Source organism: Nansenia antarctica (assembly GCF_963989245.1).
Source record: "Nansenia antarctica genome assembly, chromosome: 11".
Taxonomy (NCBI): domain Eukaryota; kingdom Metazoa; phylum Chordata; class Actinopteri; order Argentiniformes; family Microstomatidae; genus Nansenia; species Nansenia antarctica.
This window is the reverse complement of record NC_137681.1, coordinates 33,371,229-33,397,115: the sequence shown is the minus strand read 5'-3', so window position 1 is coordinate 33,397,115 and position 25,887 is coordinate 33,371,229. Positions and strand designations below refer to the sequence as shown.

The 25,887-nt window shown below is 48.8% G+C and overlaps 1 protein-coding gene across 1 annotated transcript in view; it reads right to left on the bottom strand.

Annotated features, from left to right (window-relative positions):
* The window catches only part of LOC308167588 (bridge-like lipid transfer protein family member 1), a gene marked incomplete at its 5' end in the record, with an annotated part of 175,732 nt that overhangs the window by 102,601 nt on the left and 47,244 nt on the right, over positions 1–25,887 (bottom strand). Inside the window, 16 exon segments of the mRNA XM_080542007.1 lie at positions 1–71; positions 1,166–1,339; positions 1,924–1,994; positions 3,858–3,995; positions 4,242–4,524; positions 6,721–7,245; positions 7,853–8,090; positions 8,527–8,777; positions 10,972–11,294; positions 14,598–14,717; positions 15,203–15,331; positions 16,450–16,626; positions 18,333–18,470; positions 18,890–19,102; positions 19,718–19,941; positions 20,455–20,561. The exon segment at positions 1–71 is cut by the window's left edge and continues 50 nt beyond it. Of these exon segments, the coding sequence (XP_080398133.1) occupies positions 1–71; positions 1,166–1,339; positions 1,924–1,994; positions 3,858–3,995; positions 4,242–4,524; positions 6,721–7,245; positions 7,853–8,090; positions 8,527–8,777; positions 10,972–11,294; positions 14,598–14,717; positions 15,203–15,331; positions 16,450–16,626; positions 18,333–18,470; positions 18,890–19,102; positions 19,718–19,941; positions 20,455–20,561 (3,182 nt within the window).

Genomic DNA, 25,887 nt, shown 5'->3' with positions numbered 1-25,887 from the left:
TTCCATGCAGGTCATCCAGAATAGCTGCTGGGTGACGAATACTGGCAAAGTGGATCATGGACTCAATGTACCTGAAAAAAAAAAACATTGTAACTGTCCTGGTCCTACAGGAGCTGTCTGAGGTGGGAGTGGGAAACAGAGATTGCAAATGTTTTTGTTTTTTTCCCCCAAAGCAGTTGGTATAGATGAGAAGACAGCACACCACCACCACTACGGTCTTTGCTCTTGTCATCTTTGTACTCACGATGTACGTGAACGTTGTGTGTGTGGCGATTATCAGTCAAGACAAGGTCAACATGTGTTTGAAGAGAAAGTGACTTATTTATAATGATTATAAAGGTTGTTCCACATACTTTCAGGCAAATCTATTTATTGTAAAGCCGGGTACACACATAAGGATTTTCTAAATCTTAACAGATGTTTTATCTGAGACAGACCCCACACATGAAGATAAAAAATCTTGGATTGAACAGCCTTGATCGTATTGTGTGTGGTGTGCGCCGATATTCCCATTTCAGCACCCCACAGACATAAAGAGTATCGTTACAACAGTCTCTAGAGTCTCGTTCCCCAAGCCAGAAATCTCGCGTGATCAAACGTAGTACCCTGACTGACCTGTACGAGGCAGCCATGTGTGACAGGGCAAATAAAGTGCCGAAGAACGAAAAGAAGAAGTCAGCTCGCTTCTTGATTGGCTACATTCCATCCACGTCACAATCGGACTCGCGAGCAGGGTTGCCAGATGGGATTGACACTTTCCACCCTAACCACAGTCTAAAACCGCCAATTCCACCCCCAAAAAAACAGAGCCCATCTCCCTAGTCGGGAGTTGTCGGGAGTCGGAAGTTGCCCACACACATAAGGATTTTTGGTCGTAAATATTGAAGACGTTTAACATTAGATTGTCGGCCCCGACCATTTTCCGAGCAGATTGTCGGGAGAAATGGACTCTTAACACACCTCACACCACAGGATAATCTTGTAGGATAATATTTAGAGCCATCCGATAATCAGGCGTTTGCTGTCCTTGGTCGAAAGGGGGAAAATCAGCCCAAAATCGGGCAGATTATCGTTATGTGTGTACCCGGCTTAAGTCTCTGTGGGTAAGAGTGTCTGTAGATGAGACAGTACCTGTCCAGAGGACCAGGTGTAGATGAGACAGTACCTGTCCAGAGCCTCGGCCACTAGGGGGGTGAGCACCACGTTGACGGCCCCCTTCACCTCCACGATGGCGGTGGTCCGTGCCTGGGCCAGCGGCTGCTCCAGGGTCCAGTCCTCCGAGGCCGTGTCCTCATCAGTGTTCTCCATCGCCTTCTTATCCAGGGGCGTGTAGGGGGTGCTGCAGGGGACACATCATCATCATAATACTATATAATATAATATAATACAGGCCATTTAGCTGACGCTTTTATCCAAAGCAACTTACATTACAGTGAGTGCGTACATGTTTCAGTTTATGATCCCAGGTGGAATCGAACCCACAACATAAGCGTTGTTAGCGCCATTCTCTACCAACTGAGCCACAGATGCTAACACAGATGTAGTGCGTATGCTAACACAGATGTAGTGCGTATGCTAACACAGATGTAGTGCGTATGCTAACACAGATGTAGTGCGTATGCTAACACAGATGTTGTGCGTCCTGCATACTATCCAAGTACTGGACAGAAGCAGCCTTTAGTCACTTTAGGCTCTGGAACTCCCCAACAGTTTGGATTTGAAACCAAATCAGCTTTAATTCAATCGTTTATTTTTTCAGATTGGGTTCACCGTTTAGAACGTAAAGCAATGTTTCAACATCAATCCCCCAGCCTGTTTCAGGGCTCCAAAAGTATTGGAATAGGACGCTGGCCCTATATATGATATCAGAGGATAAAACATTTAGAATTGAAGAGATGAGTGAAGTTGATTAGAGTTCTGTACCTGTTCATGTCTCCCATCAGAGAATCTCCCCTGTCCAGCAAGGAGCTGGCGGACAGACCCTGCTTCACCACCTAGCATGAGGAAACAGATTAACCCACACCCTTACTAAAGGACCCAACTGTTGTAATACACCCTTACTAAAGGACCTAACTGTTGTAACCCACCCTTACTAAAGGACCTAACTGTTGTAACCCACCCTTACTAAAGGACCCAACTGTTGTAACCCACCCTTACTAAAGGACCTAGCTGTTGTAACACACCCTTACTAAAGGACCTAACTGTTGTAACCCAACCTTACTAAAGGACCTAACTGTTGTAACACACCCTTACTAAAGGACCTAACTGTTGTAACCCACCCTTACTAAAGGACCCAACTGTTGTAACCCACCCTTACTAAAGGACCTAGCTGTTGTAACCCACACCCTTACTAAAGGACCTAGCTGTTGTAACCCACCCTTACTAAAGGACCTAACTGTTGTAACCCACCCTTACTAAAGGACCTAACTGATGTAACCCACCCTTACTAAAGGACCTAACTGTTGTAACCCACCCTTACTAAAGGACCTAGCTGTTGTAACCCACACCCTTACTAAAGGACCTAACTGTTGTAACCCACACCCTTACTAAAGGACCTAACTGTTGTAACCCACACCCTTACTAAAGGACCTAACTGTTGTAACACACCCTTACTAAAGGACCTAGCTGTTGTAATACACCCTTACTAAAGGACCTAACTGTTGTAACACATCCTTACTAAAGGACCTAACTGTTGTAACCCACACTTACTAAAGGACCTAGCTGTTGTAACCCACACTTACTAAAGGACCTAGCTGTTGTAATACACCCTTACTAAAGGACCTAACTGTTGTAACCCACACTTACTAAAGGACCTAGCTGTTGTAATACACCCTTACTAAAGGACCTAACTGTTGTAACCCACCCTTACTAAAGGACCTAACTGTTGTAACCCACACTTACTAAAGGACCTAGCTGTTGTAATACACCCTTACTAAAGGACCTAACTGTTGTAACCCACCCTTACTAAAGGACCTAACTGTTGTAACCCACCCTTACTAAAGGACCTAACTGTTGTAACCCACACTTACTAAAGGACATAGCTGTTGTAATACACCCTTACTAAAGGACCTAACTGTTGTAACCCACCCTTACTAAAGGACCTAACTGTTGTAATACACCCTTACTAAAGGACCTAACTGTTGTAATACACCCTTACTAAAGGACCTAACTGTTGTAATACACCCTTACTAAAGGACCTAACTGTTGTAACCCACCCTTACTAAAGGACCTAACTGTTGTAACCCACCCTTACTAAAGGACCTAACTGTTGTAACCCACACTTACTAAAGGACCTAGCTGTTGTAACCCACACTTACTAAAGGACCTAACTGTTGTAACCCACACTTACTAAAGGACCTAACTGTTGTAACCCACACTTACTAAAGGACCTAACTGTTGTAACCCACACTTACTAAAGGACCTAACTGTTGTAATACACCCTTACTAAAGGACCTAACTGTTGTAACACACCCTTACTAAAGGACCTAGCTGTTGTAATACACCCTTACTAAAGGACCTAACTGTTGTAACACACCCTTACTAAAGGACCTAGCTGTTGTAATACACCCTTACTAAAGGACCTAGCTGTTGTAACACACCCTTACTAAAGGACCTAACTGTTGTAACACACCCTTACTAAAGGACCTAGCTGTTGTAACCCACCCTTACTAAAGGACCTAACTGTTGTAACCCACACCCTTACTAAAGGACCTAACTGTTGTAACCCACACCCTTACTAAAGGACCTAGCTGTTGTAATACACCCTTACTAAAGGACCTAGCTGTTGTAATACACCCTTACTAAAGGACCTAGCTGTTGTAATACACCCTTACTAAAGGACCTAACTGTTGCCCTACCTGGAAGCTGGGGGCGGAGAGCTGGTGGAAGCAGGCGGAGCTGTCCTCACTGGTGGGCGTGTCCAGGTCCAGGGGGCGGTGCAGAGAGGACTTGGAGGTCCTCTTATTGGTGGGCTGCTTGATTGACCAGTTGGATACCTGACAGGGATGAAAACCTTCACTTCATAACTGTAACATAGAACATCTATGCAGGATTCATAAACCTCCTTCTGCTGGATAAACATGTATGGGCTGAACACCATATCCACATCTGACTGCCACCCAGTTGGGTGTGTATTGCGTAGTGTGTAGTGTCTAGTGTGTAGTGCACTTGAAAATAATTTATGATGGATGGACGGACAGACAGAAGACTTGAAGGTAGTGAGGGTATAGAGGGTACTGTACCTGGTAGTGGGCCAGGTAGTTCTGGTAGCAGGCCATGACGTGGGGCTGCCGGGTGACCAGGCCTGGCTCCGGGGTCTTCTCCGCCTCCACAGACCCCTCCTCCTCCATCCCCAGAGCAGACACGAAGGAGGCCTGGGAGGTGTGGCTGGGGATGGGGTGGAGGGGCAGCGGGGGGGGCACCGTGGCGGGCCCCATGGCGGGCGGGGGCCGGGGCTCAGTGATGAGTTCCCCGTTCAGCACGTAGGTGAGGGGGCCCTCCACGCTGTGGTAGATAGAGCTGCGGCTGGGGACAGAGGAACAAGGCCCTGGTGTTAATGAGGGACGCACCCACACAGATACCAGCACTCATACCCCATACTGTGCTCATGTACTAATACTCCTACTCGGTCTGAAGTGGACCAACATGGAAATAAGCATATCTTCTTGACTTAGGGATGAGACAGAGTAATAAATGTTCGCCAGGGTCAGAGAGGATTTTTAACATTAGGAGCGTTAACATGTTTTGCCGGTAATGTCGGTTCTGTAGCACTATTTGTTGTTGTTTTTGCATTAATCAGGCACAGAAAAACAATATACACAATACACAAGCATAATATGAATATAGTTCAGCAATTATTATTACTTATTATTACTATTGAGTGTGGAACAGGACGAGAGTCTGACGTCATTCAACTGCACGTTAGTTCACAGTTGGCTACTAGGCTAATTGTGGGGCTACGTTCCTAATGTAGGAACATGCATGTCCAGAGACCGGCTCCCCGTGGGAGATCTGACCAGAGACAGGGTAATAACAATCATAACATCATTGTGTTTTTAATCATTGATGTTTCAAATTTGCATTTTTTGTTTTGTTTATTCTTGTATGTAAAGCACCCTGTGCATCCGTGCTATATAATATAAATAAAGTTTTACTTACTTACTTAAATATAATAACTTTTATTTGTATAGCACTTTTACTGCAAGCGTTGCAGCTCAAAGTGCTCCAATCATTATATAAACTACCTCATACAATCATACAATCACACACCAACTACCTCATACAATCACACACCAACTACCTCATACAATCACACACCAACTACCTCATACAATCACACACCAACTACCTCATACAATCACACACCAGTAATTACTGTAATGCTCTGTTTTGGATCAGATCCTGAAATTGCCAAGTTAAAACTGTTTGCACTGTGATCGAGACAAGGTAAACAAACAGAGTGAAATCTCTGACCCTCCCCTTCTCCCTCTATCGGGCTTATACGGCTCTCTATATCCAGACTGTAAGCACCAAGCACTTCTCCTCTGACCTACGCTACACAAAGTATTATTAAACCTCCTGAACTCTGTCTTGGAAACAATCCCAGGGTCTATTCTGAGCCTCTCTTCATGGCTGTGCTGTACCACGTACAAGTAGCAGATAGACCAGGACAGGACCAGGACGATCTCAAATATTAGAAACAGAAGCAGTATTCCTAGTCAGAACAGCACAGGAGCTAGCAGCTATCCATCTAACCCTGGCCTACAACTTCACTGTCTCCTAGCTTCACTAAACTAGGTGGAAAAACACAATCAGATCACCATTATTAACTCATTGACTGCCAAAGACGCCAATTGGCGTCTTATAGAATAGTAACGTTGACTGCCAAAGACGCCAATTGGCGTCTTATAGAATTTTTTTTTTTTTTCGCGGGGATCGCGTTATTGACATGTTCTACACCTAGCGATTGAATTTCAGACTTGGGTGTAATGTATTTCGGTCCCAGAAAGCGGAGCATTGCGGATCATCGCGGAGCAGCGTGGCCATCGCCCGACTCTTCAAACAGTTCAGAGTCGGATGATACAGAAAAAGTGCAGAAAAAAAAAAAAAAAAAAAAAAGTTCTGCAGAAAAAGCTCGTCTTCTCTGTTTATTGGTCAAAATCAGGTGTTTTTGCTGAAACCACCCTATGTTCTACGGCCGATTTCTAAACACTCAAAGAGGCTAGAAACAAACTTTCTTTTTCTGATGAAAGAAGAGAGTCTAAAGTTTTGGTAGATATGTTCAATGTTTATGTAGTCCGAAAAGTCAATATTTGGTGGGTCTTCAAAGTTCAGCGAAAATGCCCCAAAAGTCTGGCAGTGTGGAGCTCTCCGCTCTGAACATGGCTGGCAGTCAAAGAGTTAAAGGGTTTCACTGCGATCGAGCTTACCTGGCTGTTCCATGTACTAAACAGACCTAAAGACTTTAAAGATATAAAACAGATAAAACCCAGCCTGTCTAAGCTGCTCTGACTAGAGACAGAAAGTGCTGCTAGCGACATGAAACCCTCAAAAATTGCACATCCCTTCAACTATTTTCATATTTCAATGTATGACGCATAACTTCTACAATCTGCAATCTGGGACAAAAGCACCAGACCGTCACATATGTCATTGGTTCAGTCAGAAAGTTAGGAACTATGATACAGATGAAACTATGATAAGCCCTACTCCTCCACCCACCTGTAGTGGTCCATGTGGCAGGGCTGCTGCTGCGGCGGCTGCTGCACCTGCTGCCTGCGCTGCTTCTTCTTCCTGCCGGGGTACGTCCCCGGGCCCTCGTCAGCGCTGCTGCTGATGGGCTCAAAGTCTTCCGCCGCCGAGAAGTAGGCCTCGCTGTCTGCCACGGACATGCTGGAGTCGGCCGAGCGGTACTGGTGGAAGGTGTTGGAGTCGGCCGAGGGCGTGAAGGGGAAGGAGCCGTAGCTGCGGCGCTGGCGCTGGGGAGAGTCCAGGACGTTCTCGTCGCTGCGCGACACCTCGCTGCTGAACTGCACGCCGCCGCCGCCGCCGCCGGCCAGGGCCGCAGGAGGAGGCTTGTCGGAGGTGAAGACGGCGGCCGAGAGGCTCTTGGTGCTGCCCAGGCGCCCCGAGTGCACGGAGGACTGCCGCTTCAGGGGCGAGCGGAGGGGCGAGCGCAGGGAGGAGCGCTCCGGGGCGCTGTTGGGGGAGACCACCGGGGAGCCCTCGGGGACCTCTCCTAGGGTGCTGGGGGGGGAGAAGGGGGTGGGAGTCAAGTTTAAATGATTGTTTAGGCTACATGTCATACAGCATAGGAGTCACCACATCAATATTTGTTTTTCAATGCAGATAAAATATATGGAGCAAAGACACCTCCCTGCTAACCCCCACGCAACGTTTTCTTCCCCACTGTAATACCGTCTACCCCGGGCAGGATTTACCCGTCTACCCCGGTCCGGATTTTAGGACGGAATAAAAAAGGTATTAAAAGATGTATACTGCCCAATCCTAACTCAAATGGCTAGCTAGCTAGCTTTGTTAGAAGCTTGTTTGTTTGTTATTTGTTAGCATGGTTTTGTTTGTTGTGTACGAACGACACAAGTTATTTTGTGTGTGTGTGTGTTTACTACGCTAGCCAGACGTTCAGCCAGTTATGACCCTAACCCTAACCCACGCAAACTGTTGGAAGTACAGAGTAAGAACCTGCTTCCTCTTTCCAGTATTTACGGGGTCGAACTGAACCTGGATCAGCAACCTGGCGCTGGGAGGGGCGCAAAGAAAAGAGCATGCATGCGACTTCTCCATGCTAAGCGATGATGAGAATGTGTGTGTGTGTGTGTGTGTGTGTACTCACTCTGCGGGGCTCTTGCCGTTCATGGGGAACATGCGCTCCTCTGTGCTGGGCGAGGGGCTGTCCCGGCCTCCGGCCAGCAGGGGCAGCGCAGCGCTGGAGGAGCTGTTCTCCTCGGAGGAGGAGGCGGAGCTGTGGGAGCGCTGGGGCACCTGCAGGCTCAGGTGCTGGCCCCGCCTCTCCTGCTCCAGGGCCGGGGCAGGGGAGCAGGTGTCTCTCTTCACCCCTACACCCCCCTTACCTGAGGGAGAGACACATGCTGGTCACACAGACGCTTCATCTCACTGACAATCAGGTGACCTCATAGGATGTTGACTGCTGTCACTCAGCTGGGTGAACCAGGGGGCGGGTCCATCCTGAGTTCTCGGGCGGTGGCGGTTATGTGGTTGATGGCCGTTACACAAGGACGGCCATGATTATTATTATTTTTTGCGTCATGCCCGTTGAAATACATTGATTATGAAAACTTGGATTTTTATGAAGGTGGAGGTATAATAAAGGAGGTGGAGGTATAATAAGGAGGAGGAGGTATAATAAGGAGGTGGAGGTATAATAAGGAGGTGGAGGTATAATAAGGAGGTGGAGGTATAATAAGGAGGTGGAGGTATAATAAGGTTGACTCCAGGGACGACCCCCCCCTCAGTGTTTCCATGCACCATGTAAGGACAGATACGTACCTTCAGACAGTTTGGGCGTCTCCTTGTGGACGATCCAGTCGCTGGGCTGCAGCAGTGATTGGCCGTAGCACATGTCTGACTCGTGGCTGAAGCAGGAGAAGGCGGAGCTGGAGGAAGGGGTCATCTCATCCAGACGGAAAAACTCCAGGCCCGCCGTGGTGCCCCCGAAGAAGCGGCAGCCCCCCAGACAGCCACACTTGTTCCTGCTGCGCTTGTTCCTCCCCGACTCCTCTGGCCACAGGAACCACAGCCTGGGGGGGTGGGGGGAGGGGGGGAGGGTCACATTCTTGCACAATGTTCAATCACTTTTTCCCACAAAAGTCCCCAAAAATGTACAACCTCCTTGGTCACAACATGCCCAAGAGCAAAAGCTGATATTTGACACACACACTCACCTCACTCACCTCACTCACACACTCACACACTCACACACTCACCTCACTCACTCACACACTCACCTCACTCACCACACTCACCTCACTCACACACTCACACACTCACACACTCACCTCACTCACCTCACTCACACACTCACCTCACTCACCTCACTCACACACTCACACACTCACCTCACTCACTCACACACTCACACACTCACCTCACTCACCTCACTCACCTCACTCACACACTCACACACTCACACACTCACACACTCACACACTCACACACTCACCTCACTCACCTCACTCACACACTCACACACTCACACACTCACACACTCACACACTCACACACTCACATACTCACACAGGGCAGAGAGAAGCGATCTCTTCCTATTTGCCTGCTGTTTATTCAGTAAAGTAAAGTAAAGTGACGAGGGCTTCCCGTCCAACACGGCCCTGCTGTCTCCTTAGGCCTTACAGATGTTTCTCATGAAATCAAATAGCATCTATCATCCCGAGGAACACTCCATGTATACAGACTACCAAAACCTTAAGCTCACAGCCACTTTACTACTTGAACTATCTATTTTGTTTACTATTTGTAATGCTAATTGTATCCTGTCTTATTTGTCACTTATGTCTTGTACTATTGTAACTTTTTTATCTTTAATTATGCCTGTTGCCTTATTGTCTTGTGTTGCAATGTCAGGAAACGAAGCCTAAGAATTGTACTCTCTTCCACTTGTGTAATGTGACGTAACAGTAAAGCTGGGAGGTAACAGAGGGTTAGGGTTACAGAGGGTTAGGGTTAGGGTAACAGAGGGTTAGGGTAACAGAGGGTTAGGGTAACAGAGGGTTAGGGTTAGGGTAACAGAGGGTTAGGGTAACAGAGGGTTAGGGTTAGGGTAACAGAGGGTTAGGGTAACAGAGGGTTAGGGTTAGGGTAACAGAGGGTTAGGGTAACAGAGGGTTAGGGTTAGGGTAACAGAGGGTTAGGGTAACAGAGGGTTAGGGTAACAGAGGGTTAGGGTTAGGGTAACAGAGGGTTAGGGTTAGGGTAACAGAGGGTTAGGGTAACAGAGGGTTAGGGTAACAGAGGGTTAGGGTTAGGGTAACAGAGGGTTAGGGTTAGGGTAACAGAGGGTTAGGGTAACAGAGGGTTAGGGTAACAGAGGGTTAGGGTAACAGAGGGTTAGGGTTAGGGTAACAGAGGGTTAGGGTAACAGAGGGTTAGGGTTAGGGTAACAGAGGGTTAGGGTTAGGGTAACAGAGGGTTAGGGTAACAGAGGGTTAGGGTTAGGGTAACAGAGGGTTAGGGTAACAGAGGGTTAGGGTAACAGAGGGTTAGGGGGGTTAGGGTAACAGAGGGTTAGGGTAACAGAGGGTTAGGGTAACAGAGGGTTAGGGGGGTTAGGGTAACAGAGGGTTAGGGTAACAGAGGGTTAGGGTTAGGGTAACAGAGGGTTAGGGTAACAGAGGGTTAGGGTTAGGGTAACAGAGGGTTAGGGTAACAGAGGGTTAGGGTTAGGGTAACAGAGGGTTAGGGTAACAGAGGGTTAGGGTTAGGGTAACAGAGGGTTAGGGTAACAGAGGGTTAGGGGGGTTAGGGTAACAGAGGGTTAGGGTAACAGAGGGTTAGGGTAACAGAGGGTTAGGGTAACAGAGGGTTAGGGTTAGGGTAACAGAGGGTTAGGGTAACAGAGGGTTAGGGTAACAGAGGGTTAGGGTAACAGAGGGTTAGGGTAACAGAGGGTTAGGGTAACAGAGGGTTAGGGTAACAGAGGGTTAGGGTTAGGGTAACAGAGGGTTAGGGTAACAGAGGGTTAGGGTAACAGAGGGTTAGGGTTAGGGTAACAGAGGGTTAGGGTAACAGAGGGTTAGGGTAACAGAGGGTTAGGGTAACAGAGGGTTAGGGTAACAGAGGGTTAGGGGGGTTAGGGTAACAGAGGGTTAGGGTTAGGGTAACAGAGGGTTAGGGTAACAGAGGGTTAGGGTTAGGGTAACAGAGGGTTAGGGTAACAGAGGGTTAGGGTTAGGGTAACAGAGGGTCAGGGTTACCCACCTCTTGCTGTGTGCGTCGTGCAGCTCCAGGAAGCTCCTCTGGACTTCATACTTGGCCGGGTGGTCGGCCGCCAGCGCCACGTCAGCTGTGATGAGGTTGAAGTTGATTGAGCCCGCCTCCAGCCAATAGGAGCGACGCAGCACGGGGGGCTGGCCCGGCCCTGACCCCTGCCCCTGCCCCTGCCCAGGGCCCAGGCGCCCCCCGTCCGTCTGCTGCTGCTGCTGGATGTACTGGCGGAGCTGCACGTCCTGGACCACGGCGCTGACGCCCTCCCCCACCGCCTGGTTGTGCAGGTTGCAGTTGGCCACCCGGATGGCTCCCGTCTGTGGGGGGGGGAGATGTGTTATGTAGCCACTTGGATGATGTGTATTTAGTTGTGACAGTTTGTATCCATGGCAACCAGCTGTAAGCTAATAAAGGTGTTTTTGTGTTTTGCTCTCAAGTCTTCATCTGACGACTGAGCATCACAGATATTCACCATGGAACATTCTGCAACACAAGCCTCAAAGGCAGAGGATGTTTAATCCAAGGGAATCATTATCTGCCAAGAAGATAATAAATCACTGTAACCAGTGAGACAGGACGTGAGAGACTGAAACACGCTGCTAAGATCTGTAATGACGTTGTTATGAAGCGTATCAGAAGAGTGATGGGGATGATGAGGAGGAGAATGATGATGATGGCATGTTTGTTTACCATAATACCAACAAATGCTCACACACACATTCACACACACATTCACACACACATTCATAATTAACTTAATTTAATTTTGCCATTTAGCAGACGCTTTTAATCCAAAGCGATTTACAATTACGAATTACAGGGACATTCCCCCTGGAGTAACTGAGGGCTAAGTGCTTTACTCAAGGGCACACTAGTAGTGGTGTGGTTTCAGGCGGGATTTGAACTCACAACCTTCCGATCACAAGTCCAACTCACTATCCACTAGACCACCACTACCCCACACATTCATACACACATTCACACACACATTCATACACACATTCATACACACATTCATAAACATGTTCATACACACATTCACACACACATTCACACACACATTCATACACACATTCACACACACATTCATACACACATTCATACACACATTCATACACACGTTCATACACACGTTCATACACACGTTCATACACACATTCATACACACGTTCATACACACATTCACACACATTCTGGCAAAGAGAAATATATTGAGGAGAAAAATGCAAGACTGACAGAATCTCTGGTGAGACAGAAGATGAGGGGGGGTGAGGGGGGTCTGGGGGGTGAGACAGCAGATGAGGGGGGTGAGGGGGGTCTGGGGGGTGAGACAGGAGATGAGGGGGGTGAGGGGGGTCTGGGGGGTGAGACAGCAGGTGAGGGGGGTCTGGGGGGTGAGACAGGAGATGAGGGGGGTCAGGGGGGTCTGGGGGGTGAGACAGCAGGTGAGGGGGGTGAGGGGGGTCTGGGGGGTGAGACAGCAGGTGAGGGGGGTCTGGGAGGTGAGACAGCAGATGAGGGGGGTGAGGGGGGTCTGGGGGGTGAGACAGCAGATGAGGGGGGTGAGGGGGGTCTGGGGGGTGAGACAGCAGGTGAGGGGGGTCTGGGAGGTGAGACAGCAGGTGAGGGGGGTGAGGGGGGTCTGGGGGGTGAGACAGCAGGTGAGGGGGGTCTGGGAGGTGAGACAGCAGATGAGGGGGGTGAGACAGCAGGTGAGGGGGGTCTGGGGGGTGAGACAGGAGATGAGGGGGGTGAGATGGGTCTGGGAGGTGAGACAGGAGATGAGGGGGGTGAGGGGGGTCTGGGGGGTGAGACAGCAGGTGAGGGGGGTCTGGGGGGTGAGACAGGAGATGAGGGGGGTCTGGGGGGTGAGACAGGAGATGAGGGGGGTCTGGGGGGTGAGACAGCAGGTGAGAGGGGTCTGGGAGGTGAGACAGCAGGTGAGGGGGGTGAGGGGGGTCTGGGGGGTGAGACAGCAGGTGAGGGGGGTCTGGGGGGTGAGACAGCAGGTGAGGGGGGTCTGGGGGGTGAGACAGCAGGTGAGGGGGGTCTGGGGGGTGAGACAGCAGGTGAGAGGGGTCTGGGGGGTGAGACAGCAGGTGAGGGGGGGTGAGGGGGGTCTGGGGGGTGAGACAGCAGGTGAGGGGGGTGAGGGGGGTCTGGGGGGTGAGACAGCAGGTGAGGGGGGTCTGGGAGGTGAGACAGCAGGTGAGGGGGGTGAGGGGGGTCTGGGGGGTGAGACAGCAGGTGAGGGGGGTCTGGGGGGTGAGACAGCAGGTGAGGGGGGTCTGGGAGGTGAGACAGCAGGTGAGGGGGGTCTGGGGGGTGAGACAGCAGGTGAGGGGGGTGAGGGGGGTCTGGGGGGTGAGACAGCAGGTGAGGGGGGTCTGGGGGGTGAGACAGCAGGTGAGGGGGGTCTGGGAGGTGAGACAGCAGATGAGGGGGGTCTGGGGGGTGAGACAGGAGATGAGGGGGGTGAGATGGGTCTGGGAGGTGAGACAGGAGATGAGGGGGGTGAGGGGGGTCTGGGGGGTGAGACAGCAGGTGAGGGGGGTGAGACAGCAGGTGAGGGGGGTCTGGGGGGTGAGACAGGAGATGAGGGGGGTCTGGGGGGTGAGACAGGAGATGAGGGGGGTGAGGGGGGTCTGGGGGGTGAGACAGCAGGTGAGGGGGGTGAGGGGGGTCTGGGGGGTGAGACAGCAGGTGAGGGGGGTCTGGGGGGTGAGACAGCAGGTGAGGGGGGTCTGGGGGGTGAGACAGCAGGTGAGGGGGGTGAGGGGGGTCTGGGGGGTGAGACAGCAGGTGAGGGGGGTCTGGGAGGTGAGACAGCAGGTGAGGGGGGTCTGGGGGGTGAGACAGCAGGTGAGGGGGGTGAGGGGGGTCTGGGGGGTGAGACAGCAGGTGAGGGGGGTGAGGGGGGTCTGGGAGGTGAGACAGCAGGTGAGGGGGGTGAGGGGGGTCTGGGGGGTGAGACAGCAGGTGAGGGGGGTCTGGGAGGTGAGACAGCAGGTGAGGGGGGTCTGGGGGGTGAGACAGCAGGTGAGGGGGGTGAGGGGGGTCTGGGGGGTGAGACAGCAGGTGAGGGGGGGTGAGGGGGGTCTGGGGGGTGAGACAGGAGATGAGGGGGGTGAGGGGGGTCTGGGGGGTGAGACAGCAGGTGAGGGGGGTCTGGGGGGTGAGACAGCAGGTGAGGGGGGTGAGGGGGGTCTGGGAGGTGAGACAGCAGATGAGGGGGGTGAGGGGGGTCTGGGGGGTGAGACAGCAGGTGAGGGGGGTCTGGGAGGTGAGACAGGAGATGAGGGGGGTCTGGGGGGTGAGACAGCAGGTGAGGGGGGTCTGGGGGGTGAGACAGCAGGTGAGGGGGGTCTGGGAGGTGAGACAGCAGGTGAGGGGGGTCTGGGGGGTGAGACAGCAGGTGAGGGGGGTCTGGGGGGTGAGACAGCAGATGAGGGGGGTGAGGGGGGTCTGGGGGGTGAGACAGGAGATGAGGGGTGTGAGGGGGGTCTGGGAGGTGAGACAGGAGATGAGGGGGGGTGAGGGGGGTCTGGGAGGTGAGACAGCAGGTGAGGGGGGTGAGGGGGGTCTGGGAGGTGAGACAGCAGGTGAGGGGGGTCTGGCACCTTGACGTTGGCAGCACAGCCGTGCTCCACCAGGAACAGGTCGGCCCCGTCGGCCGCCAGGCGCGTCATGGTGTACTTCAGCTCCTCTGACGTCCTGCAGTGACCAGGCAGGCAGACCAGCTACACACACACACACACACACACACACACACACACACACACACACACACAGGAAGAGTGTGGGCTGGGAGCAGCTGAGCAATTAAAAACGACACCTCCAAGAGCTTTACCAACAAAACAAAAAACTATCTTAGCATGTACACCTGAGATAATACCAAATATACCAGAATGGACATAAATGACCATGTAAAATGTAAAAAAAAACTTAGATATAAAAATATATACCTTATACCTACCTTATATACCATATATATATATATAAAAAATAAAATAAACATTAACAGTAATAACTGTTCAAATAACAGTGGTGGCAAAAAAAAACATCTGACAGATTTGTGTGTGAGTGCATGGGGGGAGTGTGTGTGTTCGTGTATGTGTGTGTGTGTATATGTGTGTGTGTGTGTGTGTGTGTGTGTGTGTGTGTGTGTGTGTGTGTGTGTGTGTGTGTGTGTGTGTGTGTGTGTGTGTGTGTGTGTGTGGTTTACCTTGGCGTCACACACACGGCGGTCTACCCCGTGCTGGCAGATGACGGAGGGTTTGGGCTGAACCAGCTGGAACTCCCGAGACACGGCGTGGAACAGGAACGTCTCCCCGTACTCCATCACACTGGCCAGCTACACACACACACACACACACACACACACACACACACACACACACACACAAAAAAGCAAAGGGTGGCTACTTTGAGGAATCTAAAATATAAGACATATTTAGAGTTATTTCACACTTTTTTGTTAAGTACATCATTCCACATGTGTTCATTCATAGTTTTGATGCCTTCAGTGAGAATCTACAATGTAAATAGTCATGAAAATAAAGGAAACACATTGAATGAGAAGGTGTGTCCAAACTTTTGGCCTGTACTGTATATGCACATAATATGCGCACAATGCATATATGGGCTACACCACTCGCATACGTGAAACCGCTATAAATAGCTCTCTTAATATGTATACTTTGAGGAATTGATTCATTGTTATTGTTGTCCGGAGGCTATCGGTAATCGGCTATCGGTTTACATGGCTTGTAAATATACTTTAGTTTTACGACGTGTTCAAAAGCAAGGACTGTGTGATCATCTAATTATGTGTAGTTATGTGTTTTTAGCATGTTGATGTTCTATCAGCATGTTGTGATGTTATTAAAATACAGTTGAAACTTTCGTAGTGCTGTGCTTTGTTAGCCGCTAGCTGTTAGCAGCATTTGTTTCCGGTTTCCTGGATGACAGCCTTTCTTACCTTCAGGTGTGCATGAACTACAGGTTATCAACTGTGAAATTATATCTGTTCTCATATCGGTTATCATATCTGTTATCGGCCACGAGAAGCGGGTAAACATCGGTTATCGGTATCGGTTTGAAAAAATGCATATCGTGCATCCCTAATATGTATCTCTATGTATCTATCCACATCCAGTACTGTTTGAACATCCCTCCTCCTGTCAGCAGACTGACAGTGTGACATGACTGGATACATATACTGTACATATAGATACATATAGATACATATAGACTGGTGTCCCTCCAGGTCACTCCAGAGACAAACCAGAGACAATGCTTTGATGCTTGAGCCTGAATGAAAGGCGTTCAATAGGATTTAAAACTGGAGACTGGCTTGGTCAGTCAACAACTTTTCAACTTTCAACCTCGTCCCCCCTGCCCCCAGCCCCGCCCCAGGCCCGCCCCCGGCCCCGCCCCCAGCACCGGCGCCGCCCCCAGCCCCACCCCCACCTGTGGCACAGTGACTCTGCCAGTGAGGGTGCCGGCCTGCATGTCGATGAGCCAGGCGTACTCCAGGGTGTCGCTGCCCAGCGGGAGGCCCTGGGGGGAGAACATGGCGTGGGCTCGCATCTGCAGACCAGACAGGCTCAGGTGGCCGTCCCTCAGCACTCCGTCTGACGTGGGCCGCTGGGAACACAACACACACCAGCTTAGACACACAACCACACACACACCAGCTTAGACACACACAACACACACCAGACTCAGATACACACACCTACACACCAGACTCAGATACACACACCTACACACCAGACTCAGATACACACACCTACACACCAGACTCAGATACATGGACACCTACACACCAGACTCAGATACACACACCTACACACCAGACTCAGATACACACACCTACACACCAGACTCAGATACACACCTACACACCAGACTCAGATACACACAACCACACACCAGACTCAGATACACACACCTACAACACTCAGACACATGTGACTGTAGCTCCTCCTCCTCCTTAGACACGTGTGGAGATGTGAGGATTGGTTCGGTGGGCAAGATGGTTATGAGGGTAAAGGTGGAGCCAAGAGTCGAGGGATATGAGTCTATGAGCGTATGAGTCTGCCATGACGACCCCTGAACCCTGTGGCTGTCTCACCTGGTAGTGATGTAGATGTGTGTGTCTCACCTGGTAGTGATGTAGATGTGTGTGTCTCACCTGGTAGTGATGTAGATGTGAGTGTCTCACCTGGTAGTGATGTAGATGTGAGTGTCTCACCTGGTAGTGATGTAGATGTGTGTGTCTCACCTGGTAGTGATGTAGATGTGTGTGTCTCACCTGGTAGTGATGTAGATGTGAGTGTCTCACCTGGTAGTGATGTAGATGTGAGTGTCTCACCTGGTAGTGATGTAGATGTGTGTGTCTCACCTGGTAGTGATGTAGATGTGAGTGTCTCACCTGGTAGTGATGTAGATGTGAGTGTCTCACCTGGTAGTGATGTAGATGTGAGGCTGTCTCACCTGGTAGTGATGTAGATGTGAGGCTGTCTCACCTGGTAGTGATGTAGATGTGAGTGTCTCACCTGGTAGTGATGTAGATGTGTGTGTCTCACCTGGTAGTGATGTAGATGTGTGTGTCTCACCTGGTAGTGATGTAGATGTGAGACTGTCTCACCTGGTAGTGATGTAGATGTGAGTGTCTCACCTGGTAGTGATGTAGATGTGTGTGTCTCACCTGGTAGTGATGTAGATGTGAGACTGTCTCACCTGGTAGTGATGTAGATGTGAGACTGTCTCACCTGGTAGTGATGTAGATGTGAGTGTCTCACCTGGTAGTGATGTAGATGTGAGACTGTCTCACCTGGTAGTGATGTAGATGTGTGTGTCTCACCTGGTAGTGATGTAGATGTGAGTGTCTCACCTGGTAGTGATGTAGATGTGAGTGTCTCACCTGGTAGTGATGTAGATGTGTGTGTCTCACCTGGTAGTGATGTAGATGTGAGTGTCTCACCTGGTAGTGATGTAGATGTGAGTGTCTCACCTGGTAGTGATGTAGATGTGTGTGTCTCACCTGGTAGTGATGTAGATGTGAGTGTCTCACCTGGTAGTGATGTAGATGTGTGTGTCTCACCTGGTAGTGATGTAGATGTGAGTGTCTCACCTGGTAGTGATGTAGATGTGTGTGTCTCACCTGGTAGTGATGTAGATGTGAGTGTCTCACCTGGTAGTGATGTAGATGTGAGTGTCTCACCTGGTAGTGATGTAGATGTGTGTGTCTCACCTGGTAGTGATGTAGATGTGAGACTGTCTCACCTGGTAGTGATGTAGATGTGAGACTGTCTCACCTGGTAGTGATGAACATGTGTGTGTCTCACCTGGTAGTTGTCGCTGATGAAGATGTGCGCGGGGGAGAGGAGCAGCTGCAGCAGAGTCTCCTTGTAGCCCTTCTTCATCTCGAAGCACAGCCTCTCCAGGAACCCAGACGGGCCCTCTGGACCCTCACTGCTGCAGTGCTGCAACACAACATCACCCTGTCACCATCTAGTGATACACACGTATCACAGTTAGAGATGACAGGGTTACAGTCTCCCTGGAGTAACGTAGGGCTGAGTGCCTTACTCAAGCACACACTAGTGGTGGTGTTCCCAGGTGGGATTCATGACCTTCTGATCACCAGTCCAACTCACTAGACCACCGCTACCCCCCCCCCCCACACACGAAAACACACACGATGACAATAGATCCAAAGTATGATTAAAATGACCTTCAGAGCATGATCCTTAGTTTGGTCTGCATCCAAACCGTACGGTGGAATCACCATGGGGAAGGGTTAGGGTTAGGGTTAGGGGGACTCACCATGGGGAAGGGTTAGGGTTAGGGTTAGGGTTAGGGGGACTCACCATGGAGAAGGGTTAGGGTTAGGGGGACTCACCATGGGGAAGCGTCCGTGCACCTTGTAGAGGTTGATGAGGACGGTGATGTCCCAGGGGCGCAGGGCGAGGGGGTGCAGGGCCTCCTTCCTCTCGCTGTCCTCCATGCCCAGGGGAGACCAGCCCAGGCTGGAGGTGGTGGACAGGGACAGGACAGGGCTGGACACCGCCTCCTCAAAGTCTGTGTACATGTCGTCCTCGCCAAAGTAGTTCTCCTGGTGAAGGAGAAGAAAAAAAAAAAGATGGGGAGGGGGGTTGGAGGGATGAGAGGAGTGATGAGAGCAGGGATGAGAGGAGGGAAGAGAGGAGGGATGAGAGGAGGGATGAGAGGAGGGATGAGAGGAGGAATGAGAGGGGGGTTGGAGGGATGAGAGGAGGGATGAGAGGAGGGATGAGAGGGGGGTTGGAGGGATGAGAGGAGGGATGAGAGGAGGGATGAGAGGAGGGATGAGAGGGGGGATGAGAGGAGGGATGAGAGGAGGGATGAGAGGAGGGATGAGAGGAGGGATGAGAGGAGGGATGAGAGGAGGGATGAGAGGAGGGATGAGAGGAGGGATGAGAGGGGGGATGAGAGGAGGGATGAGAGGAGGGATGAGAGGAGGGATGAGAGGAGGGATGAGAGGAGGGAAGGAGGAGGGATGAGAGGAGGGATGAGAGGAGGGATGAGAGGAGGGATGAGAGGAGGGATGAAAGGAGGGATGAGAGGAGGGATGAGAGGAGGGATGAGAGGGGGGATGAGAGGAGGGATGAAAGGAGGGATGAGAGGTTTCTATGTCTTGGTTTCTATGTCTTGGTTGCTATGTCTTGGTTTCTATGGCAGGTCAGGTCACCTTGATGGAGACGAGGGCTTTGAGCAGCGGGCCGTAGAGGAGGATCTGGGAGTCGGGGGACATCTCCATCTCCACGTGTAGCCGGTCGGGGGGCAGCTCTGTGGGGTCCGTGGGCACCCTGCTGTTGGGGGCCGAGGCGGAGTAGGGGGGAGGGGGGGCGTGTGGCACAGAGGGGTGCTCCGGGGGCCGCAGGGCCGAAAGCATGGACTCCTCCATCTCTGACACTGCAGGAGACGATACCAGCACACACACAGTACACACAGATTAGTACTGAGACGAGTCCACAGAGCTGCCCCCACCCTACTCAGTACAGTGATGACTACAGTATTCACCCCTTGCACAATTTTCACATTTTGTGAAGACATCTGACTGGACATGTTGAACGTCTCATGTCTTTGTAGGGGCCCTCAGTTTAATATGGACGTATTAATTAAACAGTCTGTTGATCAGTCTGTCACAACGTACAAACTGAACTAATGGAGAGGAACTTCAAATGTGAAGCTTTGCAGGAGGCTGAATACTTTTGTAATGTACTATATATTTAACAAAGCAACATTGAAACTTCATCATCTTTCTGAGGGAAAGACTCCAACAGAGGCTGGAGGGGCATGCTGACAGGACCGCTTAAGACTCTGTTTCAGGTTTAGGGGTTAGAGGTCATAGGGAGGTCATAGGTTGGTCATCGGGAGGTCATAGGATGGTCATAGGGAGGTCATAGGTTGGAGGAGGGTGCTTACAGGACTGCTTAAGCTGTTCATCAGCTTTCTGGGGGTAGATGGGGTGCCAGGTGTAGTCAATGATGAGCAGGAAGTTTGGGACAGTCCAACAGTCCACCCAGCCGTCCCTGGAGGAACAGAAACACATATAGAACTATGGTGAGTTCCCCAAAAAGCTTTGGCACTAATATACTGTATTGCTCTGGACAACCCAACCACAACGCCGATGGGACAGCAGCTGCCACTTAAAAAAAATCAAGATTTGCAGATCAATGTTCTGCGCAGGGACAAACACAATTTGTGAAATGAAGGACAGTAGTACTATATTACTGAATACTAAGTACATTACCTACAAAGCTTCAGATAACTGTAATGATTCAATAAATATATGTAATATGAAATGCTAGTTAGCGCTAATAATGTTAATAATACTCATAATGTAAGCATTAATCATGTAATGAATGTGTGTCTGTAACAACAGTGAGACCTTAGAATCACCCTTTGCTTATGACTTGAGTAGATGAATAGAATAGAGGAGCAGGAGTGTTGTTATGAAGTGTAGAGGAGCAGGGGCCCATTCCACTAAGGTCGATTATCTTCTAAGCCTCGATAAAGTTCTAAGCCTCGATAATGTTAGCTTGCGTTCGGTTCCATCAATGTGGCTCAAATAATTCGCTGCTTGGTTGAGCTCCTTCTGAGTCGCGACCAGGCAAAAACACTGGCGAAGACGCGCGTCAAAAAAGGCTCACAGGCGGAAACTACATCCCGAACGACAGTTCCTCTTTTAGGAAATATTAGTTCCCACTTCACACGAGATAGATAGATGGATAGGTTGACTGTGTGATAGATAGATAATTTGATATTTTGAAAGTGTGATCGATCGATAGATAGATAGTTTGATTGTGTGATAGATAACTTGATATTTTGAAAGTGTGATAGATAGATCGATAGATCAATAAATAAAAGAGTGTAAAAAAAAAGGTAATTGTTTCAACTTGCATTGCTGTCATCACAGCGGTCTGGCTGGCGCAGTGGTTAAGGCAGCCAGCTAGAGTTCCAAAGGTTGCGAGTTCGAGACTTGATTAAAGTGACTTTTATTTTTATTTTTTACATTTAACCGAAGCCTTCATGCAAATCGATTTACAACATATATATATATATATATATCTGTCTAAGTGAATCATCTATCCATCAGTAATCGTAAGAAAAAATAATCTATGCCAAATCCAGGGTCTAGTTTAAGAACATAATTTACTCAGAAAGGCTTCAAACACCATTGTAATCGTCTCAGTTCTTGTAAATTAGCCTGCACCATCATTTTATAGCCTATATACTTACTATTACTATATTTTAGATGAGATTTTAGATGAGATTCAGACAACGAAATGCAATAAAAAAGTGTGTCCGAAGAGGGATTCGAACCACCGTCTTAAAAAGACGAATAAATACCACGGCAGCGGTAAATACTACTAGGCCATCGTGACGATAAGACGATTTTAGCCTGATGCTGATATCACCACAGTAGTACATATTAATTTATTAAAATATGAACATATAACAATAACTAGGGCTAGTATGACCTACGCATTTAATCGGTCAGCAATTTCTTGCCAAACCATTTCCCTCGCCTTAATTGCGGCAGTATTGCACTATTTTACATCTTATTTTTCCGTCTTCATAAAGATCAATAATTCGGAATGCTGTGCAAATGTAGAACCCCTGCAGAGTGGAGTATCTTCATTTCGACAGATCGACTCTTCGGGGCTCTTTATGTCTGCGTGCACGCGCCCATATCGAAGATTTGTAAGCCTGTCTTCTGTGAACACTCATAACACGAGCCTGATCCTCGTTCGAGGAATCACCTGAGGCTTGAATTCCAATCCCGAGTTGCCTGATCGCCTGATTTATTTCAATCGCCGATATACTGATCCACCTTTAGTGGAACGGCCCCCAGGAGTGTTGTTATGAAGTGTAGAGGAGCAGGAGTGTTGTTATGAAGTGTAGAGGAGCAGGGGGTCATTCCACTAAAGGTGGATCAGTTTAGCTGCGCTATAAATAAATGCGGCGCTCAGGGAACTCGAGATTGGAATTCAAGCCTCAGGTGATTCCTCGAATGAGGATCAGCCTTGTGTCATCAGTGTTCACAGAAGACAGGCTTACAAATCTTCGATATGCGCGTGCACGCAGACATACGCAGCCCAGAAGAGTCGATCTGTCGAAATGAAGATACTCCACTCTGCAGGGGTACTACATTTGCGCAGCATTCCGAATTATTGATTTTTATGAAGACGGAGAAATAAGATGTAAAATAGTGCAATACTGCCGCAATTAACAAGGCGAGGGAAATGGTTTGGCAAGAAATTGCTGACCGATTAAATGCGTAGGTCATACTAGCCCCAGTTATTGTTATATGTTCATATTTTAATAAATGAATATTACTACTGTGGTGATATCAGCAGCAGGCTACAATCTGTCATATCGCCACAATGGCCTAGTGGTACCGACCGCTGCCACAGGATTTATTCGTCATTTTTAGACGTGGTTCGAATCCCGCTTCAGACGCACTTTTTACTGCATTTCGTTGTCTGAATCTAATCTAAAATCTCATTTAAAAAAGTATGTAGGCCAGGGTTTCCGTTAACCGGTAATTCCCGGACTTTGTCCGGTAAAAGTTGTTGAAGTCCGACAAATTGAAAACTCGTCGGACAAAATGTCCGGTGAAAATAATTCCCTCTAAGCACAATTTGAATACAATTCGCTAAAGTTCACATTTTGTATTCAAATTGGCTTCGGGCCACCATTCTCAGCTGAGCACCAAACACACACACACAACACTGCCCGAGAGAGAAGGACCCGCCCCCTCCAGCCAGCCTATAGGCTAACCAAAGGGGGCGGGTCCTTCTCTCTCGGGCAGTGCCGCGCGTGCACGAGTGTGTGTGTGTCCGGTGCCCAGCTGAAAATGGTGGCCCGAAGCGGAAAGCCTTAACTTTATCGCACAATAACAAGGATAACAAACGAAACGGACAACATTTACACTAAGATGGAGACAAACTTCAGCGATATGATCTAACAGCCGGTCTTCAGGACGACATACAGACCCGTATGAGCTTACAGGGCTATCCCCTAAGTATGATTTGACAGGCAGCTAAACGAAATGCCTTCCCAACCAGCGAGACCTGGGGGGTGTTCCATCAACGTCGCCAAAGGAAAACCTAGGCCTACTTCGCCAAGTCCCGCGAGACTCTTAAAAAGATCCAGGCATATCTTGATAGATCTCGCGAGACTTGTCAAAACAAGCCCAGACTTTCCTCCAGCGACGTCGATGGAACACCCCCCTGGTTATAGAAATGACGTTGTTTTATTGATAAAAAAAAAGGGTAAAACTGGAAAGAGAAAATAGAAAACTCACATTAATCCCAAACAATTTAACAAACTTCAGTTAACGTAATGTGGAGTCCGTTCATTGATCGATGCTGTCTGTTCAGTTCCCAGTGAGGCGCCCGTTCAGCGCTGGACATAATGGCATAGCGCGCATGCGAATCATGTTATATTATTATATATTATATAGCTCGCATCTAATCGTATCGGATGAGAAATAGACATTAAATGGCATATATAGGCCGCTACACAACAGTAATCACCGCGACAAACAGCTATATTAGATTTGAAGAAAAAAAAATATGATTTTGAAAAAAAAAAAATATATAATATTTTAATATGACCGGAATAATTCACGTTTGTCCGGTAAATCGAAATCTTCCCCGACACGATGTCCGGCGGCAAATTTTTCTAACGGAAACCCTGATGTAGGCTATAAAATGATGGTGCAGGCTAATTTACAAGAATTGACACGATTACAATGGTGTTTGAAGCCTTTGCATGAAATCTTCGGTTAAATGTAAAAAAATAAAAAATAAATCACTTAGTCAAGTCTCGAACTCGCAACCTTTGGAACTCGAGTCGGCTGCCTTAACCACTACACCAGCCAGACCGCTGTGATGACAGCAATGCAAGTTGAGACAATTACTTTTTTTTTTACACTCTTTTCTTTATTGATCTATCGATCTATCTATCACACTTTCAAAATATCAAGTTATCTATCACACAATCAAACTATCTATCGATCGATCACACTTTCAAATTATCAAATTATCTATCTATCACACAGTCAAACTATCTAATCTATCTATCTCGTGTGAAGTGGGAACTAATATTTCCTAAAAGACACAATGAGGAACTATCGTTCGGGGTTTAGTTTCCGCCTGTGAGCCTTTTTTGACGCACGGATGACTATAGCCTGTGTTTTAGCCTGGTCGGGACCAGGCTAATTATATCTGACTCAGAAGGAGCTCAACCAAGCAGCGAATTATTTGAGCCACATTGATGGCACCAAACGCAAGCTAACATTTTCGAGGCTTAGAACTTTATCGAGGCTTAGAACTTTATCGAGCTTCGTGGAATAGGGCCCAGGAGTGTTGTTATGAAGTTCAAAGCCAGACAGACATGTGATGGTAAGAAGGTGATGGAAGGCTCCTCCTAAGTCCTCTAACCCTAACCATGTCGTAACCATGTCCTAACCATGTCTAACCATGTCTAACCATGTCCTAACCATGTCTAACCATGTCTAACCATGTCTAACCATAACCATGTCTAACCATGTCTAACCATGTCCTAACCATGTCTAACCGTGTCTAACCATGTCTAACCATGTCTAACCATGTCTAACCATAACCATGTCTAACCATGTCGTAACCATGTCCTAACCATGTCTAACCATGTCTAACCATGTCCTAACCATGTCTAACCATGTCTAACCATGTCTAACCATAACCATGTCTAACCATGTCTAACCATGTCCTAACCATGTCTAACCATGTCCTAACCATGTCTAACCATGTCTAACCATGTCCTAACCATGTCTAACCATGTCTAACCATGTCTAACCATAACCATGTCTAACCATGTCCTAACCATGTCCTAACCATGTCTAACCATGTCCTAACCATGTCTAACCATGTCTAACCATGTCCTAACCATGTCTAACCATGTCTAACCATGTCTAACCATAACCATGTCTAACCATGTCTAACCATGTCCTAACCATGTCTAACCATGTCCTAACCATGTCTAACCATGTCTAACCATGTCTAACCATGTCTAACCATGTCCTAACCATGTCTAACCATGTCTAACCATGTCTAACCATGTCTAACCATGTCCTAACCATGTCTAACCATGTCCTAACCATGTCCTAACCATGTCTAACCATGTCCTAACCATGTCTAACCATGTCTAACCATGTCTAACCATGTCTAACCATGTCTAACCATGTTCTAACCACTCGATTCTAATTTTAAGTAGTAATAAATGTGAGGGTGTCCTAACTTGTTCCTCGCATGAAAATTGTATTTCTATTAATTATATTTAGGTGAGGTGGGTGTGGCTGAGGTGGGT